Here is a 20,209-nt window from a genome sequence, read left to right as displayed (position 1 = left end):
TATTAATTTTAAGAGGTTAAGAGAAATCTGTTTTAAATAATGTTCAATTTTTATGAACTTTTGACTATCCATAGCAAACATTACTTTCAAACATGACCAAGGAAGAACATAGGGACAGTATATGTAGAGTTTCAAGCACACCTCATTGATACCTCAGCTTCTTATAAAGTTGCATATTTACAATGCATATATAGCAACTCTGAAAATGAGATACCTCAACTATATCCCCTTAAAAAAAAATCAGATCAGTGCATTAAAAACTCTTCAGGTAAGGGGCAGATATTTGTATCAAGTAGCTGTAACAGCTATCTGTTCCCAGTGCAAATATATTTATAACCTAAATTAATTTATTTGGCATCCTAATATCTTCTATTTTGGATCACTTTCAAGAGTGGAAATCATAAAATATTGTCTGCCTTTGGTACAAGAGGTTAACTGAAGGTAAAGTGTAATTTGTAACAAGCTATCTTTGTTAGGTGTACATTCAAAGCACAAAGATTTTAGTTTGAGGAGTTCAGATCTTAATATTCTCTCAGATTACATAATAAAAATAATACCATATAACTTGAAACCCCAAAATGGACCTTGAAGCTAACCATATACCCGGGAGAAGCCAAGTATGTATGGAGAGGTTAGATGAGTTGACCAGTTAGTGGGAGAATTGATCTGAAACCCCAATCTCCTGACTCCCCAGCTTAGCACTCTCATTTTTGATGTTAGTCAGTACTGACACATTCCTTATTTCATGGAACTATACTGTACATGCTTGCCCTAAACAGTAAAATCTAACTTTAGTATGTGTGGGCCCTATGAAACTATATCTGACATCTAAAGCAGGACAGTAGCAGAGCAGCAAAAAAAGGTGTTAGGCAGCAATAAGGCTGAAGGGGGAGAGCTATGCAGTACTCAATTCATTTCCCATGTGCTAATCTAACTACTGGACTTCCTATAAAACTGCTGCCTGGCGGTGGGTATTAAGGAGGGCACGTACTGCATGGAGCACTGGGTGTGGTGCATAAACAATGAATTTTGGAACAGTGAAAAAAATTAAAAAAAAAAAAAAACCTGCTACAACTCCTTTAACCACCATGCCCTTCTACCTTGAGAAGTCTGCTGTGAAAAAAATCAGATCTTGCTACTCATGAAACTTACTTGTGTTTGTCAAGTTCAGTGGCACATCTGACTTTACATATAACCTATAAAGAGAGTATAGAAAAAGGTTTTGAAAAAACATGTGTAATATATATTCTTAAACTTGTTTCGACTTTGTGTTTCAAAGTGATAAAACTACAAATAGTAATATGTTACGAATAACATAAGTAAAAATTCAACTTTTAACATTTGAACTACCATGAAGCAAAAATAAACAGGTTTCCAAAGGCTTAAAGCAATAATAATTTTCTTTGTTATAGTATTAAATTTAAATTTCTATCTTTAAAATTTTAGATAGAATGTATCCAGTTTAAACATTTGTTGAACTTTTATTATGAGCCAAACATTGTGCTGGATAGTTTTCCACCTATTCTAAACTTTAACATATGATCTACATTTTGTCTTTTTTTAAAAAAGATTTTATTTATTTATTTATTTATTGACTTATTTGTCAGAGACAGAGAACACAAGCAGGGAGAGCTGCAGGGAGAGGGACAGGCAGGGTCCCTGCTGAGGAAGGAGCCCGATGCGGGACTCAATCCTAGAACCCCCAGGATCATGATCTGAGCTGAAGGCAGATGCTTGCCCAAGTGAGCCACCCAGGCACTCCACTTACATTTTGTCTTAAAATGGAACTGCTTACTTAAATATGAATATGGATGAATTTTCTCCAAAGATTATTTTCCCCTAAGATGCAATGAAGTAGTAAAAGGAAACCAGGGACCAAAAAATGAACACAAAGATAATGATCATGTATCATATTTAGAAATTTCCCTCTTTCACAAAGCCTTGCAAAGGGTAGGTTTCAAATACTTGTTGAATAAAATTAAGTAGGTTGGTAAATAGAATTTGAAATAATCGTGGTAAATTCTGACAGCCTTGTGGGAAAGGTCTTAATTTCTTACTAGTGAATTTGGACTTTATTTAGATGCTCGGAAGATATTTAGTTTTTTTATGCAAACACTCCAAAATATGAAATGACACAGTTGATATCAGTGCAAAAGATGTTATCACAACATCTAAGAAGGGAAAAAGACTTAATTCAGTCCAAGAAATGGTGTGAGGTAAGGAGAAAGGGGAAAGACTGTGTAGAATCAGTGAGGACTTCTCAAAGGAAGTCACATTCAAGCCAGAGCCAAGTTATGAAGGGCAAGTGAATGTTAGATAAATGCTCAGGCAAAGATAGCAACCAGTGCATGCACTTGTATCTGTGTATTTTGGTTAACCAGAAGCCAAATGTGATACAGGAATCTAAAATATTATCCTATTAGTTTCCTAATCATTCTCAGATGTATCCATTTTCTCTGTCTGAGGTACACATTAGGATACTTTTCAGATTGTCTCTCTGCTTCTCTTCTTTATTCCATCTATATCTTTCAAAGATAAGTGTTCATTTTACTACTTTTCCTTTATTCTCACCTGTATACATAAAATTTTAATGATTTCTATTTTTATAAATTGCACATTGTATATATATATATATATAAGATATATATATATATAATGCAAAATTCACCATTTAACCATTTTTTAAAGATTTTTAAAAAATTTTATTCATTTGAGAGAGAGAGGAAGAGGGCATAGGGGTGGCAGAGGGAGAGGGAGAAGCAGACTCCCTGCTGAGCAGGAGGCCTGACATGGCCCATCCCAGGGCCCTGAGATTATGAACTGAGCCAAAGGCAGATACTTAACCAACTGAGCCACTTAGGCACCTGTGAACCCTTTTTAAAAGAGACTTGTATATTTATTTTACAGAGAGAAAAATAGAGGGTGTGGGGGAAGGGCAGAGGGAGACAGAAACTTAAGTAGACTCTGTGCTGAGCTTGAAGTCCAACATGGAGCTCCATCCCATGACTTTGATATCATGCCCTGAACTGAAACCAAAAGTCAGGAGCTAACTGACTGAGCCCTCCAGGGGTCCCCCATTTAACCATTTTTAAGGGTATAGTTTAATTGTGTTAAGTACATTCACATTGTTGTGTGAACCATCACCATCATTCAACTCCAGAAAATTTTCACCTTCCCAAACTAAAGCTCTGTATTCATTAAACAATAACTCCTGATTCCTCCCTCCTCCAGCACCTGGCAACCACCATTATACCTTCCATCTGTGAATCTGATAGCTCTAGTACCCTCATCTAAGGGGAATCATACAGTATTTGTTCTTTTTCTGATTGGCTCATAACACTTAACATAGTGTCTTACAGGTTCATCCATGTTGTAATTCGTGTCATATCTTCTATCCCCTTCAAAGCTGAATAAGATTCCATTGTATGTATATATCACATTTTGTCTATCTATTCAACCATCAATGGACACTTGAGTAGCTTTCACCTTTTGGGTATTGTGAATAATCTGCTATAAACAGTATGTTCTATATATGAACATGTTTTAATCTGATTTTAAAAAATCACTTGACAGTAAGTTGTAGATGTGATGCTCCTTCAACACTAAATGTGTACTTCAATGTATACTTCTTAAAAAATAAAATTTTCATATGTAATCACAATATAATTACAAAATTTTAAAAAATTGAATGTTGATACAATACTATTACCTAATTTTCAGACCTTACTCAGATTTTGCCTTTTGTTTGAATAATGCCGTTTATGGGGAAAATACCAGGATTTTGCCTTACTGTGTGCATTTAATCTCCTTTACTTTTCCATTTTCCCCTTTGTCTTTTCAGTTATTTTGTATGCTTCTCAGTTTGGGTTTATCTGTTTCTTCATAATTAGATTCAGGATATCCATTTTGGTAGGAAGACCACAGAAGTGATGGTGCTATGTTCTTCTCAATGAATTACATCAGGATGCTCATGATTTATCCGTTATTGTGATGCTCACTTTGAGTAACTGATTAAGGTAGTGTCTACCAAATTTCTCCACTAAGTTACCATTTTTCTCCTTGTAATGAATACCACATGGAGAGATATTTACAATGTAATTATCTTTTTGTTCTTCAAACTTTCATCCATTAGTTTTGGCATCCATTGCCTGAATAAATTATTATTATTGTGGGGAATTTTCATTTCATTTTATTTATTTTTTAAAAGATTTTATTCATTTATTTGATAGAGAGAGAAAGAGAGCACAAGCGGGGGAGTAGCAGAAGAAGAGAGAGAAGCAGGCTCCCTGCTGAGCAGGGTGTCCAATGTGGGGTTTGTTCCCAGGACCCTGGGATCATGACCTGAGTCAATGGCAGATGCTTAACCATCTGAGCCAACCAGGTGTCTGGGGGCATTTTCATTTAAAAAAGTAAATCTGATCATATTATACCAGGACAAAGCCCACACTCCTTTTGACATAACAGGTCTTTCATCATCTTGCCCCACCTTCCCATCTTTGCATTCTTTTATCCCATCTTCAATCTTATGGTCTGGCCATTCTGGATTATTTACAACTCTTCAAATAAGGGATTCATTTTCACATCTCTGTGCCTTCCTTTGTGTTTTTACTTTCCCTGAAATAAGCTTTCTATGTCATATAACAAATTCTAACTCATCCCTCAAGATTTGTACTTGAGTGTTATCTTTTATATTATCACCTTAAGTGACTTAGGAAGAGAAACACCACTCTGTATCTTTGCTTTTCTAATCACATTTTATGGAATTTATCTACATTTTTCTTTCTTTCTTTTCTTTTCTTTTTTTTTTTTTAAGATTTTATCATTTGACAGACAGAGTAGGAAGAGACAGGCAGAGAGAGGGGAAGGAGCAGGCTCCCCGCCAAACCAAGAGCCCAATGCAGGGCTCGATCCCAGGACCCTGAGATCACGACCTGAGCCAAAGGCAAAGGCTTTAACCCACTGAGCCACCCAGGGGCCCCACATTTTTATTTACTTCTTAAGAGAAACCATAACTTACTTATATTTATAGCCTCAGTGCTGAGCAAAATGCTTGGTTCATAGTAAGTTTTCAGAATATGTTGGAATAAATAACCAGTGAATTTGGGTCAAAGCAAGTATTTTGGTGAAATACAGTGCAAGTGGAATTGGAGGGGCAAGCAGTTGCCTAATTGTGGAGACCTTGTATAAAAATGTTAAAGAATTAGTCTTTAACTCCCACAAACTCTGTAATATGATTTTATGTCTGAGTGATTTCTTAGATGAAGTGTAGCAAATGGAATAGAATAGTGTGAAGAACACTAGTTAAAATACTCTTGAACTTCAGTGAGTCTACTAAACCACATTCTCAGGTTATGAATCTAAAGACTAAATGTGAGAACTGAATACATAAAAATATTAGAAGAGAGCACGCACAGTAATTTCTCTGACATTGGCCATAGCAACATTTGTCTAGTTATGTCTCCTCAGGCTAAGGAAACAAAAGCAAAAATAAATGATTGGGACCACATCAAAATAAAAAATCTTCTGCACAACAAAGGAAAGCATCAACAAAACTAAAAGACAACCTACTGAATGGAAGAAGGTATCTGCAAATGACATATCTGATAAGGGGTTAATATCCAAAATATATGAAGAACTTATACAACTCTACACCAAAATGGACAGAAGACATCAACAGACATTTCTCCAAAGAAGACATACGGATGGCTAACATACATATGAAAAGATGCTCAACATCACTGATTACCAGGGAAATGCAGATCAAAACCATAATGAAAAAAAAAAAAAAACAACAACACAACAGCTATCACCTGTCAGAATGCCTAAAATAAAAAACATAAGAAACAACAAGTCTTGGTGAGGATTTGGAAAAAAAGGAACCCCTCAAGCAGTACTGGTGGGAATGCAAACTGTGTGGCTACTATGGAAAACAGTATGGATGTTCTTGAAAAAATTAAAAGTAGAATTACCTTATGATCCAGAAATTAAACTACTGGGTATTTACCCAAAGAATATGAAAACACTAATAAGAAAAGATATATGCACTTCTATGTTTAGTGCAACATTATTTATGATAGCCAAGACATGGAAGCAGCCCAAGTGTTCATTGATAGATGGATGGATAAAGATGTGGTCCATGTATATAATGGAAAGTTACTCATCCATAGAAAATAATGAAATCCAGGGAACCTGGGTGGCTCAGTTAGTTAAGCAACTGCCTTCAGCTCAGGTCTGATCCTGGAGTCCCAGGATCGAGTCCTGCCTTGGGCTTCCTTCTTGGTGGGGAGTCTGCTTCTCCCTCTTACTCTCCCCCTCTCATGCTTTCTCTCTCATTCTCTTTCAGATAAATAAATAAATGAAATCTTTAAAAAAAGAAAATAATGAAATCTTGCCATTTGCAACAAGAGGGATGTACCTAGAGGATATTAGGCTAAGTGAAACATTAATTAGAGAAAGGCAAATACCATATAATTTCACTCATATATGGAATTTAAGAAACAAAACAAATGAATAAAAGAAAAAAGAGACAAAAAGATTTTTAGAGAAAATATAGAGAACAAATTTGTGGTTTCCAGAGGGAAGGTGAGTGGATGGATGGATGAAATAGATAAAGGGAATTAAGAGTATATTTCTTGTGATGAGAAGTGAGTAATGTACAGAATTGTTGAATCACCATATTGTACACCTGAAAACAATATAACACCATACACAATTATACTGGATAAAAAAGAATGAATGTTATATGCATGAAATTATACAGTATGTAACCTCTTGGAATTGGATTTTTCCATAATTCTTTGGAGATGCATGTAGATTGCTGTGCTTAGGAATAAATTTGTTCTTTAAAAAAAATAATAAAGAATTAATAGAATTAGTGCCCCATGGCAAAAATTTTAAAGTCAGTTTGTGGGATTGATTTTCAGGTTTAAAATTTATTACATATAGGCAGAGAAGATAGGTGAGTTTGGTATTATAAGAAGAAAATTACAGTCTCCTACAGAGGTGACAACTGAAACTCAAACTACAAGACATTTGAGGGACTAGAATAGGAAGTCAACCTGTGATATGTTCACATCTAATAGTCATATGAAAAATCAAGAAGAGGGAAGAAAAGAAATAGGCAAAGGAGACAGATCTAAAAATCAGATTGATCACATAAAACAGCAGAGTAGTTTAGAGGTAATAAGAAGCAAGTATAGCCCTTGTAAAATTTTGCAAAAAGTTAAGAATGAATAAGAGAAGACCATTTGGTTTGGTACCAGTATGTCATGTATACCTTGGAGGGAACAGTTTTCAGTGGGATAATAGAACAAAAGTACAAGGGGTTAAGAGAGAGTACAACAACAAAGACAGTGAGTATAGACTATATGAGATATTATGGTAGATAACAGAACCTGGGAAAATCTGTGTTGAGAGACATTTTCTCCATGAATATTGCACATTTCTGCATGGTCCAGGTCTTCTGAGCAAAGGGCTTTGCAAAGCAAACATCCTTGAAAAGTAGAGAGGGTGTCTACCTTAATTAAGTCCGGAGGGAAGATTTGTTCCTTGGTTAGTAGAATAAAGATTGAGAACATCTCTCTCCCTGGGGACATTTGGGTGTGGCTGTGGGGGTGATAATGTCCTTGCTTACATTCCAGAGTAAAGATAAAGTCAGTCTGTCTCCCTTCCTTATTTCAGGGTTCTTCCCCTGTAACATATCTTGCAGCAGGCACAAGTAACATCTGGCTCTCACTGTGTTAAATATATGGAAATTGGGGCTAAGGACCTGATTCATGACATTACTTTGGTTGTTGTTTTTGCTATGAGTAATAAGTGGTCTTTTGTTTTTCATGGGTCTTATTTTTTTGTCAGTATATGTATATACAACTGTAATAAGCTAATCTGTTAGCTTTCAAGTAAGGTAAGGTCTCAGACCTTTCACAGTTTCTGATTTAATAATCTGTTGATCAGAAATAAACTAGAGATGGTGAAATGATAAATGGAGATCAGGAGAGAGGAAGGGAGAGTTCAATTGTTAATGAAAGCTCTAGAAGAAGCAGATTAGCCCTTAAAAGGAAAACATCTATTTTTGAGTCAAGAGATTAGAAAAGATAGTTGAAGAAAAACTAGGAGGTCTGCAGAGAAAATTTAAAATAATCTATAAACCAGCTCTCTTAAAATTGGAAATTTGGATGTAGCATGGATACAATCATTTTGATATAGAGACGATGGATGAGAGAATGGGGCAGATAGACTCTATTTTTTCTAGTAAAGTAGGAGGCAAGGTCATATCCTGGGAAGGGATGTTAGATTTGAGCACTTATAATATGGAAAACATTTGGAGTACATGAACAGAAGGGTTATAAAGAAATATACTGAGAGGCAGATAGGTCCAGTTAGTCAGATAGTTGACAGTGGGTACTAGCTGCAAGATTTCTTAATTTTAAAATTAAAACAATCTAATTGGAAAAAATAGATGACATTATAAAAGTTCAAATAACTAGGCTGCATTTTTAATGTAATAATTTAAAACTGTGACATATGAAACTATTATAGAGAAAGAAAAAGTGGATGAATGAACTATATTGGCATAGCAAATAGTCAAGGAAGGGGAATACTAGATTGACTGTAGGTTCTTGGTGCGAAAAACATCACAAGGAAGCTAATGGAGTAGGGAAAACAGAAGTGGCAAAGTGATTAAAAGTTAGAATGAGGAAAAAAAAAAGTTAGAATGAGGGTGAAAAACAGATAAAAGGATGACTTCAAGATGTATAAGAGAAAAGAGAAGACACTGGTTAGAAAGAATTTGCTTTGGGGCTGCTGGGTGGCTCAGTGGGTTAAGCCTCTGCCTTCGGCTCAGGTCATGATCCCAGGTTTCTGTGATCGAGCCCCGCATCAGGCTCTCTGCTCCGCGAGAAGCCTGCTTCCTCCTCTCTTTGCCTGCCTCTCTGCTTACCTGTGATTTCTCTCTGTCAAATAAATAAATAAAATCTTTAAAAAAAAAAGAAAGAATTTGCTTCATTTTCAAAAGTTGACCCAAGGTGTGCCTTGCTGTTGGGTGGTTCAGACAGAAAGGGAGAATTTTAGAGCTCTGAGAAGTCACTGAATTGAGACACATTGATGGATTATCAGTATTAGCTTTGAAAAAAAACTATACAATGGCAGACCACGCCAGAAGGAAAAAAGTGCTGATTCATCCAGGAAAGTGGAAGTTATTATTATAGCCAATGATGACCTAATCAGATGGCATGGATTTCAGAGATGATGATACCATAACATCAATGAGTAGTGTTGGGAAGCATAAAATAGGCTGACTGTTCTTCCCACAAACTGAGATGGGGGGGGCAGTTTTCCTTATACCCAAAGTGTCATCAAGAAAAAACTAGATTTCAGTGAAGGCATTTAAAAGTTTCAAATGAAGAACAGAATGGGAAGCAGGTGGGAAGTATGGTAAGATTAAGGTCATGTACAGGGATAAATAATGGGCAGGAGAGGGAGTTGAGCAGAATGAGGAAAGAAAGGTCACCCATCAGCCTAGATTTACAGAATATGTTATAATGCATTATAGATTCAACTAGGTGTTTAAATCACATTTAGAGTATAATCAGGTTAAAAAAAATGATCTGGTTTTAGTAGATTTCAAGTATGTATAGAATATAGCTAACAGGACATGATCCCAAGCAAAAAAAATTAGTAATACAAAAAATGTCAAGCAATTGTATGTTATTTGTTAGGACAGTGAAGGGAAGTTCATGGAACATAATAAACGTGTACTATACACATATTTTTTTGAACTTTAGAATGGTTAATAACATACATCTAAATGACTTGCTGATGTCAATTTATGTCTCAGGACCATACCTTTCCAGGTCTTTCTTAATATCAGAAAAACTGAATAAATGGGCAATTTATAGGATAGTGTTGTTTATTGCAAAGGTATGAAGAATTACAATGGAATGTTATTCAGCCATCAAAAAAAGAAATCTTACCATTTGCAAAGATGTGGTTGGAACTAGAGGGTATTATGCTGAGTGAAATAAGTCAATTAGAGAAAGACAATTATCATATTATTTCACTTATATGTGGAATTTAAGAAATAAAGCAGAGGGTCATAGGGGAAGGGAGGGAAAAATAAAATAAGATGAAGTCAGAGAGGGAAATAAATCATAAGAGACTCTTAATTATAGGAAACACACTGAGGGTTGCTGGAGGGGTGGTGGGTTGGGGGGATGGGTTCACTGGGTGATAGGCATTAAGGAGGGCATGTGATGTAATGGGCACTGAGTCTTATATGCAATTGATGAGTCACTGGACTCTGTCTCTGAAACTAACATATTATATGTTAACTGAATTTAGATAAAATAAAAAAACAAAGTTATGAAGAACTATGTGGATGGATGGATATCAAATGTTTTTCAACATATAACCCACCTTTATGCCATAAAGTAGTAGCCCATAATTTAGAAAATACTGATTTAGAATTTCTGAATTAATGAATTTTTTTTTTTAAGATTTTATTTATTTATCTGACAGACAGAGACCAGAAGTGGGCAGAGAGGCAGGCAGGGAGGTGGGGGTGGGGGGGTGGAGCAGGCTCCTGCGAGCAGAGAGCCCGATGCGGGGCTTGATCCCAGGACCCTGAGATCATGACCTGAGCTGAAGGCAGAGGCTTTAACCCACTGAGCCACCCAGGTGCCCCTGAATTAATGAATATTTAAAATACTGTTACCATTAGCACACTTCATTAAAAAATTTCAACCTATTTTTATAAAGATTTTATTTATTTACTTGAAAGAGAGAATGCATGTGCATGCATGAGTGGAGGGAGGAGCAGAGGAAGAGGGAGAAGCAAGCTCCCTGTTGAGAAGGGAGCCCTGATACAGTGTGCTCAATCCCAGGACCCTGAGATCATGACTTGAGCTGAAGGCAGATACTAACTGACTGAGGCACCCAGGAGCCCCTCAAACTATTTTTAAGTGTTCTGAAATGACTTTTCTATCTTAAAATGTCAACTCCATATTTTCATCTCCCTATTTAACTTCTCAAATAAAGGGAAGAAAGGTCAGAGTATGACAAATATATTTTATTTGTGAATGTTATCTAATGTAAGGTTAATTAATACAGGTATCCCAAGATTTGAGGAAGAGTTAAACTGGAACTATACATTATTTATTGTTTTTCATTTCATGTAGAAATATGTTGCTTGGAGATGGTAGATACTGAAATATTATAGAGCAAATGCTTTCCATAGAATTTCTTTTTGTCAAGTTGATTTTTTCTACTTTTGTTAATTTCAAATAAAAACTTAACTGTTTTCAGGAATTTTCACGTGGAAACTTTACTGGAAAATTTGGAATTGATGCAAAAATGAACTATTGTGAACATAATCTCTTCTCTATGGTGAATAGAAAGGCATACATATCCATCTATGTAGATTACTTTCAGAGAAACAGTTATCTATAGTTTCCATCTCAGTTGCTTATATTCCCATGAGGAGTAGGGTACCGTTTTCACTATTGCTACTGCTTGCATATACAAAAAAATGAGGCTTTAGCCCACCATTGATACTGCTTGCATATACAAAAAAATGAGGCTTTAGCTATCCTAGCTATAAATTGAATAGCCAGACTTTTTTTCAGACGTTCTCTCTCAATGCTTATATTTCATTTTTAAGAGCCTTTTTTAACCTTCAAAGACTTTTTCTTTACAGTTCCCTGTTCTTTCTAGGATACAATACCTTTTTGTCTCTGAGGATACTAATACCTTTCTTTTTAAAAATATTTTATTTATTTGAGAGAAAGAAAGAGAGAGAGCATGAGTTGAGGAGAGCGGCAGAGGGAGAAGGAGAAGCAGAATCCCAGCTAAGCAGGGAGCCCAACATGGGGCTTGATCCTAGGATCTTGGGATCATGACCTAAACTGAAGACAGATGCTTTATGACTGAGACACCCAGATGCCCCTCCTTTTTGCTTTTTTAAAAAATTTCTTCTGTTAGACAAAATGAGGACACAGAGAAATTTGACCCAAATTAAAGAACAATGACAATGCCATAGCAAGGATCTAAGTGAAACAGATATAAACAACATGTCTGATAGAGAATTCAAAGTAATGATCACAAGGATATTCACTGGGCATGAGAAAAGAGTAGATGATATATAAGTAAGACCCTTAATACAGAGATAAGGAACAACATAGCAGAGATAAAGGGCTCAATAAACAAACTGAGGAAGCTGCTTGACAGAATGAACAGCGGATTGTAAGAAGCAGAGGAACAAATTAATGACTTAGAAGACAGAGTACTGGAAAGTAATCAAGATGAACAAAAGAAAAGAGAATTTTGCAAAACAAGAATAGACTTAGGGAACTCAGTGACTTCGTCAAATGTAATAAAATTCATATTATGGGGGAAAAAGCCCCACAAAACAAAAAATAAAATGGCAATAAATACTTATCCGTTGATAATTACTTTATATATAAAAGGACTAAATGCTCTAATAAAGACATGGGGTGACAGAATGGATTAAAAACAAGACTCACCTACCTGCTGCCTATCAGAGACTCATTTTAGACCTATAGATATCTGCAGATTGAAAGTGAAGGGCTGGGGGCTCCTGGCTGGCACAGTTCTTAGAGCATGGGATTCTTGATCGTGGGGTGGTGAGTACAAGCTCCATGCTGGGCACAGAACTTCCTTTAAAAAATAAATAGAAAGTAAGGGGATGGAGAAACATCTAACATGAAAATGGATATCCAAAGAAAGCCAGAGTAGCAATACTTATATCAGACAAACTAGATTTCATTTTTAAAAAAGATTTTATTTATTTACATGACAGAGATAGAGTAAGCACAAACAGGGGAACGGCAGGCAAAGGGAGACGGAGAAGCAAGCTCCTTGCTGAGCAGAGAGCCCAGTGTGGGGCTTGATCCCAGGACTCCGGGATCATGACCTGAGCCAAAGGCAGACGATTAACTGACTGAGCCAACCAGGTTGGCTAGGAAATAAACTGGACTTTAAAATAAAGACTGTAAGAAGAACACTATATAATAATAAATGGGATAATCCAACAAGAAGATTTGAAAATTATAAATATTTATGCATTTAACATCAGAGCAACCAAACATACAAAACAGTTAAGTTAAATATGAAGGAATGAATCTGATTTTAATACAATAATAGTAGGGGACTTTAATACCCCACTAACATCAAAGGACAGATCATCTAAACAGAAAATCAATAAGGAAACAATAGCTTTGAAAGACACAATGTAACAGATGGATTTAACAGACATATTCAGAACATTCCATCCTAAAAATCTATAATACACATTTTTTTCAAGTGCACATGGAACATAATCCAGAATAGATCATGTAATTAGCCCACAAAACAAGCCTCAACAAATTCAAGACTGAAGACATACTGTGCATCTTTTCTGACCACAACGCTATAAAACTAGAAGTCATCCACAAGAAAAAGACCACAAATATATGGAGGTTAAATAACATGCTACTAAACAATGAGGTCAATCAGGAAATAAGCTAATAACTAAAAAAAAATACATGGAAACAAATAAAAATGAAAATACGATGGTCCAAAATCTTTGAGACTCAGAAAAAGTGGTTCTAAGAGGGAAATTTATAAAATACAGGTCAACCTCAAGAAGGAAGACAAATCCCAAATAAACAACTCAAACTTATACCTAATAGAACTAGGAAAAGAACAACCCACTTAACCCAAAACTAGCAGATGCAAGGAAATAATAAAGATTAGAGCAGAAATAAATGATACAGAAACTAGAAAACCAACAGAACAAATCAATGAAACCAGGAGATGTTTCTTTGAAAAAATCAATAAAATTGATAAACTTCTAGCCAGGTTTACCAATAATAAAAAAAGAAAGGACTGAAAAAAATAAAATCACAAATGAGAGAGGAGAAATAACAACCAACACCAAAGAAATGCAAACAACTATAAGAGAATATTATGAAAAACTATATGCCAACAAATTGGGCAACCTAGAAGAAATGGGTACATTCATAGAAACATATAAACTACCAAAACCAAAACAGGAAGAAGTTGAAAATTTGAATAGACAGATAACCAGCAAAGAAATTGAATCAGTAATCAAAAAACTCACAAAAAACAAAAGTTCATAACCAGATGCCTTCCTAGGCAAATTCTACTAATCATTCAAAGAATCACTAATACCTATTCTTCTCAATCTATTCCAAAAAATAGAAGAGGAAGGAAAACTTCTAAATTTATTCTATGGGGCTAGCATTATCCTGAGGCAAAAATCAGATAAAGACCACACACACACACACACACACACACACACACACACAGAACTACAGGCCAATATCCTTGATGAATTTAAATGCAAAAATTCTCAATAAAATACTAGCAAACTGAATCCAACAATACATTAGAAAAATCATTCACCATGATCAAGTGGGATTTATTCCTGGGTTGCAAGAGTGGTTCAATATTTCCAAATCAATCAGTGTGATACACCACATCAATAAGAGAAAGGATACGAACCATACATTCATTTCAGCAGACTCAGAAAAAGCATTTGACAAAGCATAATATCCATTCATGATAAAAGCCCTCAACAAAGTTGGTTTAGAGGGAATATAGCTCAACATAATAAAGGCCATATATGAAAAACTTACAGCTAACATCATCCTTAATGGGGAAAAACTGACAGCTTTTCCTTTAAGGTCAGGAGCAAGACAAAGATGTCCATTCTCACCACTTTTACTCAATATAGTACTAGAAGTCCCAGCCACAACAATCAGACAACCAAAAGAAACAAAAGGCATCCAAATTGGTAAGGAAGAAATAAGACTTTCACTATCTGAAGATAACATGATGCTTTATATAGAAAACCTGAAGACTCCACCAAAAACTGTTAGAAGGGATGCATGAAATGAGTAAAGTTGCAGAATACAAAATCAATGTACAGAAATTTGTGGCATTTCTAGCCAGCAATAATGAAACAGCAGGAAGAGAAATTAAGAAAATAATCTCATTTACTATTGGACCAAAAATGATTAAATACCTAGGAATAAACCTGACCAAAGAGGTGGAAGACATGTACTCTGAAAACTATAAAATACTGATGAAAGAAACTGATGACAACACAAAGAAATGGAAAGACATTCCATGCTCATGTATTACAAGAACAAATACTGTTAAAATATTTTTAAAACAATCTACACATTTAATGTAATCCCTATCAAAATACCGATAGCATTTTTTTCCACAGAACTCAACCAATCTTAAAATGTGTATGGAACCACAAAAGACCTTGAATAGTCAAAGCAATCTCGAAAAAGGAAAGTAAAGCTGGAAGCATTGTAATCTCAGACCTCAAGTAGTACTACAAAGCTGTAGTAATGAAAACAGTATGATACTGGCACAAAAATAGACATATAGATCAATAGAACAGAATACAAAATCTGGAAATAAACCCACAACTATATGACTAATTAATCTTAACAAGGCAGGAATTATATCCAATGGGAAAAAAACAGTCTCTTCAACAAATGTGTTGGTAAAACTGGACAGCAACATGCAAAAGAAAGAAATTGGGCCACTTTCATATACCACACACAAAAATAAATTCCAAACCTGGAATTTGTGAGACCTGAAACCATAAAAATCATAAAAGGCAGTAACTTCTTTCACATCAACTATAGCAACTTTTTTCTAAATATGTCTCCTGAGGCAAGGGAAACAAAAGCAAAAATAAACTATTGGGACTACATCAAAATAAAAAGTTTCTGCACAGAGAAGGAAACAACAAAAGTAAAATGCAACCTATGGAGTGGAAGAAGATATTTGCAAAGGAATATGTGATGGAGGAAAATATAGAAAGAACTTATATGACTCAACACAGAAAAAAATAAATAATCCAATTAAAAAATAGACATGAACAGATATTTCTCCAAAGAAGACACAGAGATGGCCAACCTACACATGCAAAGGTGTTCATCATTGTTTCCATCAGGGAAATGCAATTCAAAACCACAATGAGATATCACCTCACACTTGTCAAAATGGCTAAAAGCAACAACAAAAGAAATGACAAGTGCTGGCAAGAATGTGGAGAAAAAGGAACTGTCACACCCTGTTGGTGGGAATGCAAATTAGAGCAGCCACTTGGAAAACAGTATAGAGGCCTCTCAAAAAGTTAAAAATAGAACTATGCTAGATCTAGTAATTGCATGACTTGGTATCTACCCCCAAAATATGACATTAATTTGTAAAGATATATGCATACCCCATGTTCATTGCAACATTATTTACAATAGCCAAACTATGAAAACAGCCCAAGTATTTATCAACTGGTGAATGAATAAAAAAGACATATATATGTACACACACACATATATGTATATAAATTTTTAAAGATTTTATTTATTTATTTGTCAAAGAGAGAGAGTGAGAGAACAGCAGGCAGAAGGAGAGGCAGGCTCCCTGCAGAGCAAGGAGCCCCATGCAGGACTCAATCCCAGGAGCCTGGGATCATGATTTGAGCCAAAGGTAGACACTTAACTGACTGAGCCACCCAGGCATCCCTATATATGTATATATATATACATATATACACAATGGAATATTATCTAGCCATTAAAAAGAATCAAATCTTGCCATTTGCAAAGACATGGCTAGAGCTAGAGAGTGTAATGCTAAGCAAAATAAGTCAATAAGAGAATGACAAATATATGATTTCACTCATATGTGGAATTTAAGGGGAAAAAAGCAAATAGATAAAAAAGAGCAACAACAAAACAAACTGAGGGTTGCTGGGGGGAGGGGGGTTGGGAGAAAGGGGGTGGGGTTATAGACATTGGGGAGGGTATGTACTATGGTGAGTGCTGTGAAGTGTGTAAACCTGGCGATTCACTGTACCCCTGGGGATAAAAATATATTATATGTTTATTAAAAAAATTAAAAAAAAGGAGCGAACAAGAGAGAAACAAAGAAAAAGACTTTAAAAAAAAGGGTTTTATTTATTTGTCACAAGTAGGCAGAAAGGCAGGCAGAGAGAGAGAGAAGGGGGCAAGCCAGCTCCCTGATGAGTGGAGATCCTGATGTGGGGCTCGATCCCAGTATCCTGAGATCATGACCTGAGCCAAAGGCAGAGGCTTAACTCTCTGAGCCACCCAGGCAACCCAAGAAACAGACTCTTAACTATAGAGAACAAACTGATGATTATCAGAGGGGAACTGGGTGGGGAGATGAATTAAATATGTGATGGGATTATGGAGTGCATTTGTCATAATGAGCACCAGGTGATGTATGAAATCCCTGAATCCGTATATTGTACACTTGAAACTAATATAACACTGTGTTAACTAACTGGAATTAAAATAAAAAGTTTAAAACAAGTTTCTCTCTCTGCTTCATCTGTTTTCTTTTCAAGTTGCTTAAAAATGATGTTATACAATCAAATAGGGGTGTTTTGATTTATAATCAAATGAAATTCCAGGTTAATATTGAACATACATATCTAATATTGTTCTCACCTTAAACTTCACTAAAACAAAAGTAAAGGAATTTTCTTAAGAGGCATAAGCCACCAAATTTGAGTAGAATGGGAAAGGATACAATAACAAAAAATTGGAACCTGGAAAGCAGATGCATGTGTATACAGAAAAGTTAATATAGCATGCTTGAGACTTGAGAAAAACCTGCTTGTAAGATTGCTCTCTGGCTGGTATTTGAGAACTTGGATTTCAGGAGGATTCCTACCATTCCCTAAATGATAAGCGTGCTTCATTGTGCCTAAACTGTTTGTGCAAACAATATGGTTTATACTGGTTTATACTCAACATCTGCTTTCCTTCTGGAAGTCTGGAATTTTTCTGTGTCTTAGGCAGAGAATGCTTACCTGTTTCAATCCCAATAAAAATACTTTGGCACTGAGTTTCTAATGAGCTTCACTGGTAAGTAACATTTTACATGTGTTGTCATACATCATTACAGAAAGAATTAAGTATATCCTCTGGGAGAGGACTCCTGGAAGCTTGTGTGTGATTTCCTCTGGACCTTACTCGATGCATTTTTCCCCTTTGTCGATTTTACTCTGAATTTTCACTGTAATAAACTATAACCATGAGTATAATAACTTTAAGTCCCTCTAGAAAATTATCGAGGCTGAGGATAGTCTTGGAAACTCCAAAACAATATGTGATTATCCAAGAAAGATGAATCCCAAGACAGTAGTGAGAAGGGTTGAGAACCTAATATGTATTTCATAATCTTCAAAAGATATAGGAATCAATAAAATAAAATACCACTGAAACTGAGAAATAGGGGTGGTTAAAACTGGTAGATAAAAGCTATTTAATGTCAGTTAAACCCCTAAATTGCTTTACTAGTCCATGCCCTGGGCAAATGCCTCTTACTCATCCTGAAAAATAGCTGGGTTTTTATTTTCTGGAGACTTTCCTCTGGCCTGGAGTATGAAAGTTAGATGCCAGTCACAGTTGATAGTTTGGCCTCATACTAAAAACAGAGAGCTTAATGATGAATACCAAGTACAAAGATTCTCTCATCTCTTACCCTCTTTCCTAATTAGGTTTTCAAAATGCTATATACTAGACCTATATTCTCTAAAGGATTAGAATATTTTTTTACCATAAAGAATCCTATCATTCTAAGAGGAAAAACCTAAATTTACCACATCAGTGTTTCCCTAACAAGCTGACCAGCTAGATCATCCTACAATTTGACATGCCTCACCCACATTTAGAGCTTCCGGTCTTAATTATCAACAGGGATCCAAGGATAACCAGATAGCTCAAAAGTTTTTAATGAAAGATAGAGATCAAAACAAACAGGAAAAAGAAAACTACACACAAAGAAAAAACCTAAACAAAAAAATCCTACTGTTAATAGAAAGATACTATAATCATGAAACCAAAAAAGATTTTATTAATAAAAAATTCAGTGAATAAAAAAGAGCTCATAAAAATTAAACATGTTGGTAGAAGTGAAAAAGAGAAGGGCTGGAAGTTGAAGAAATCACCTCAAAAAAGTAGAGCAAAAAGACAGATACAAAGTAAAAGAGAAGAGATATGAAAAGGATCTGTCTTAGAGGTCTAACATCCAAATGTTAGGAGTTCCAGAAAGACAGAACAGAAACAAATGAGGAGAGAAAATCATTGAAAAATTAAAGAGTATTTCCCTAAAGGATACATGTGACTAAATTGAAAGGGCTTGTTCAATGCCCATCAAAATGAATGGCAAACAGAATCATATGAAGAGACAACATTTCAGAACACTAGGGTCAAAGAAAAATCTAAGTTTTCAGTAAAGAAAAAACGAGTCACCTATAAAGGGTCGAGATTCAGAATGGCTTTCAGACTTTGCTAACAACACTGGAAATGTAGCAACACCTTAAAAATCCTTAGGGAAAATTATCTCCAACCTAGAATTCTATAGCTGCCTAAACTATCAATCAAATATGACAGTAAAATAAAAATATTTCAGATATGAAAAGCCTCAAAAAATTGCTTACCAAGCACATTTTCTCAAAAAGGTACTGGTGGATTACTTCAGGGAAAAAAGATAGGCAGTGAAGGATTAATTCAGGAGGCCTGTGTTGCCTAGACTCTACATAGTTCAGAGAAATATCTGGCCCTTCCTGGGCTCTTGGAAGATAATTCCTTCATCCTACCTGATACTGGTGTCTTTGTTTACCTAGAGCCTCGGGCTACACCAAATAGTCTATGCTAATGATGTGACTTATGGTGGATGCCCAGGGCCATCTGGTATCAATTTGACCCTTGAAGAGGCTGGAGATTAAGAAACAAAGTTTGGCCCCAAAGACACCCCATGCCTACATCACTGACCTCCAGTAAAATCTCTGGAAATACCGTGTCTTAAGTAAGTTCTTTTGGTTGGCAGTACTTGATAAGGTGTTGTCATATATTGTTGTACATGTTTTGTGTAAGACTGCCTGGAGAGGACAACCAGAGCTTGTCTCTGGTCTCTCCTGGACTAAAAAAAACCTTGAAGATTTAATCCAGTAATTTAATTTTACAAATAACAAAACCAAGCTTTAGAGATTAAATGGATTATCCAGGAACACCTAGGAAATTGAAAGAATTAAACTCCAGGTATCCTGACTCCTAATTCAAGGCTCATAAGAATCCTGGTTTTCTTTGATATATTTGCATGTTTAGATCTTTGATGGTATACAGTTCATGCCCTA

At 35.5% G+C, this 20,209-nt stretch overlaps 1 protein-coding gene across 1 annotated transcript in view; it reads right to left on the bottom strand.

Moving 5' to 3' along the window:
• The window catches only part of GPR137C (G protein-coupled receptor 137C), a 66,878-nt gene that overhangs the window by 26,886 nt on the left and 19,783 nt on the right, over positions 1-20,209 (bottom strand). Inside the window, exon 2 of the mRNA XM_032344237.1 lies at positions 1,153-1,196. Coding sequence (XP_032200128.1) covers positions 1,153-1,196 — 44 coding nt within the window. The remainder of the gene's footprint in view (positions 1-1,152; positions 1,197-20,209) is intronic.

Source organism: Mustela erminea, chromosome 5, assembly GCF_009829155.1.
Source record: "Mustela erminea isolate mMusErm1 chromosome 5, mMusErm1.Pri, whole genome shotgun sequence".
Classification (NCBI taxonomy): domain Eukaryota; kingdom Metazoa; phylum Chordata; class Mammalia; order Carnivora; family Mustelidae; genus Mustela; species Mustela erminea.
The sequence above is the reverse complement of the archived record's forward strand: the minus strand, read 5'-3'. Positions and strand labels throughout refer to the sequence as shown.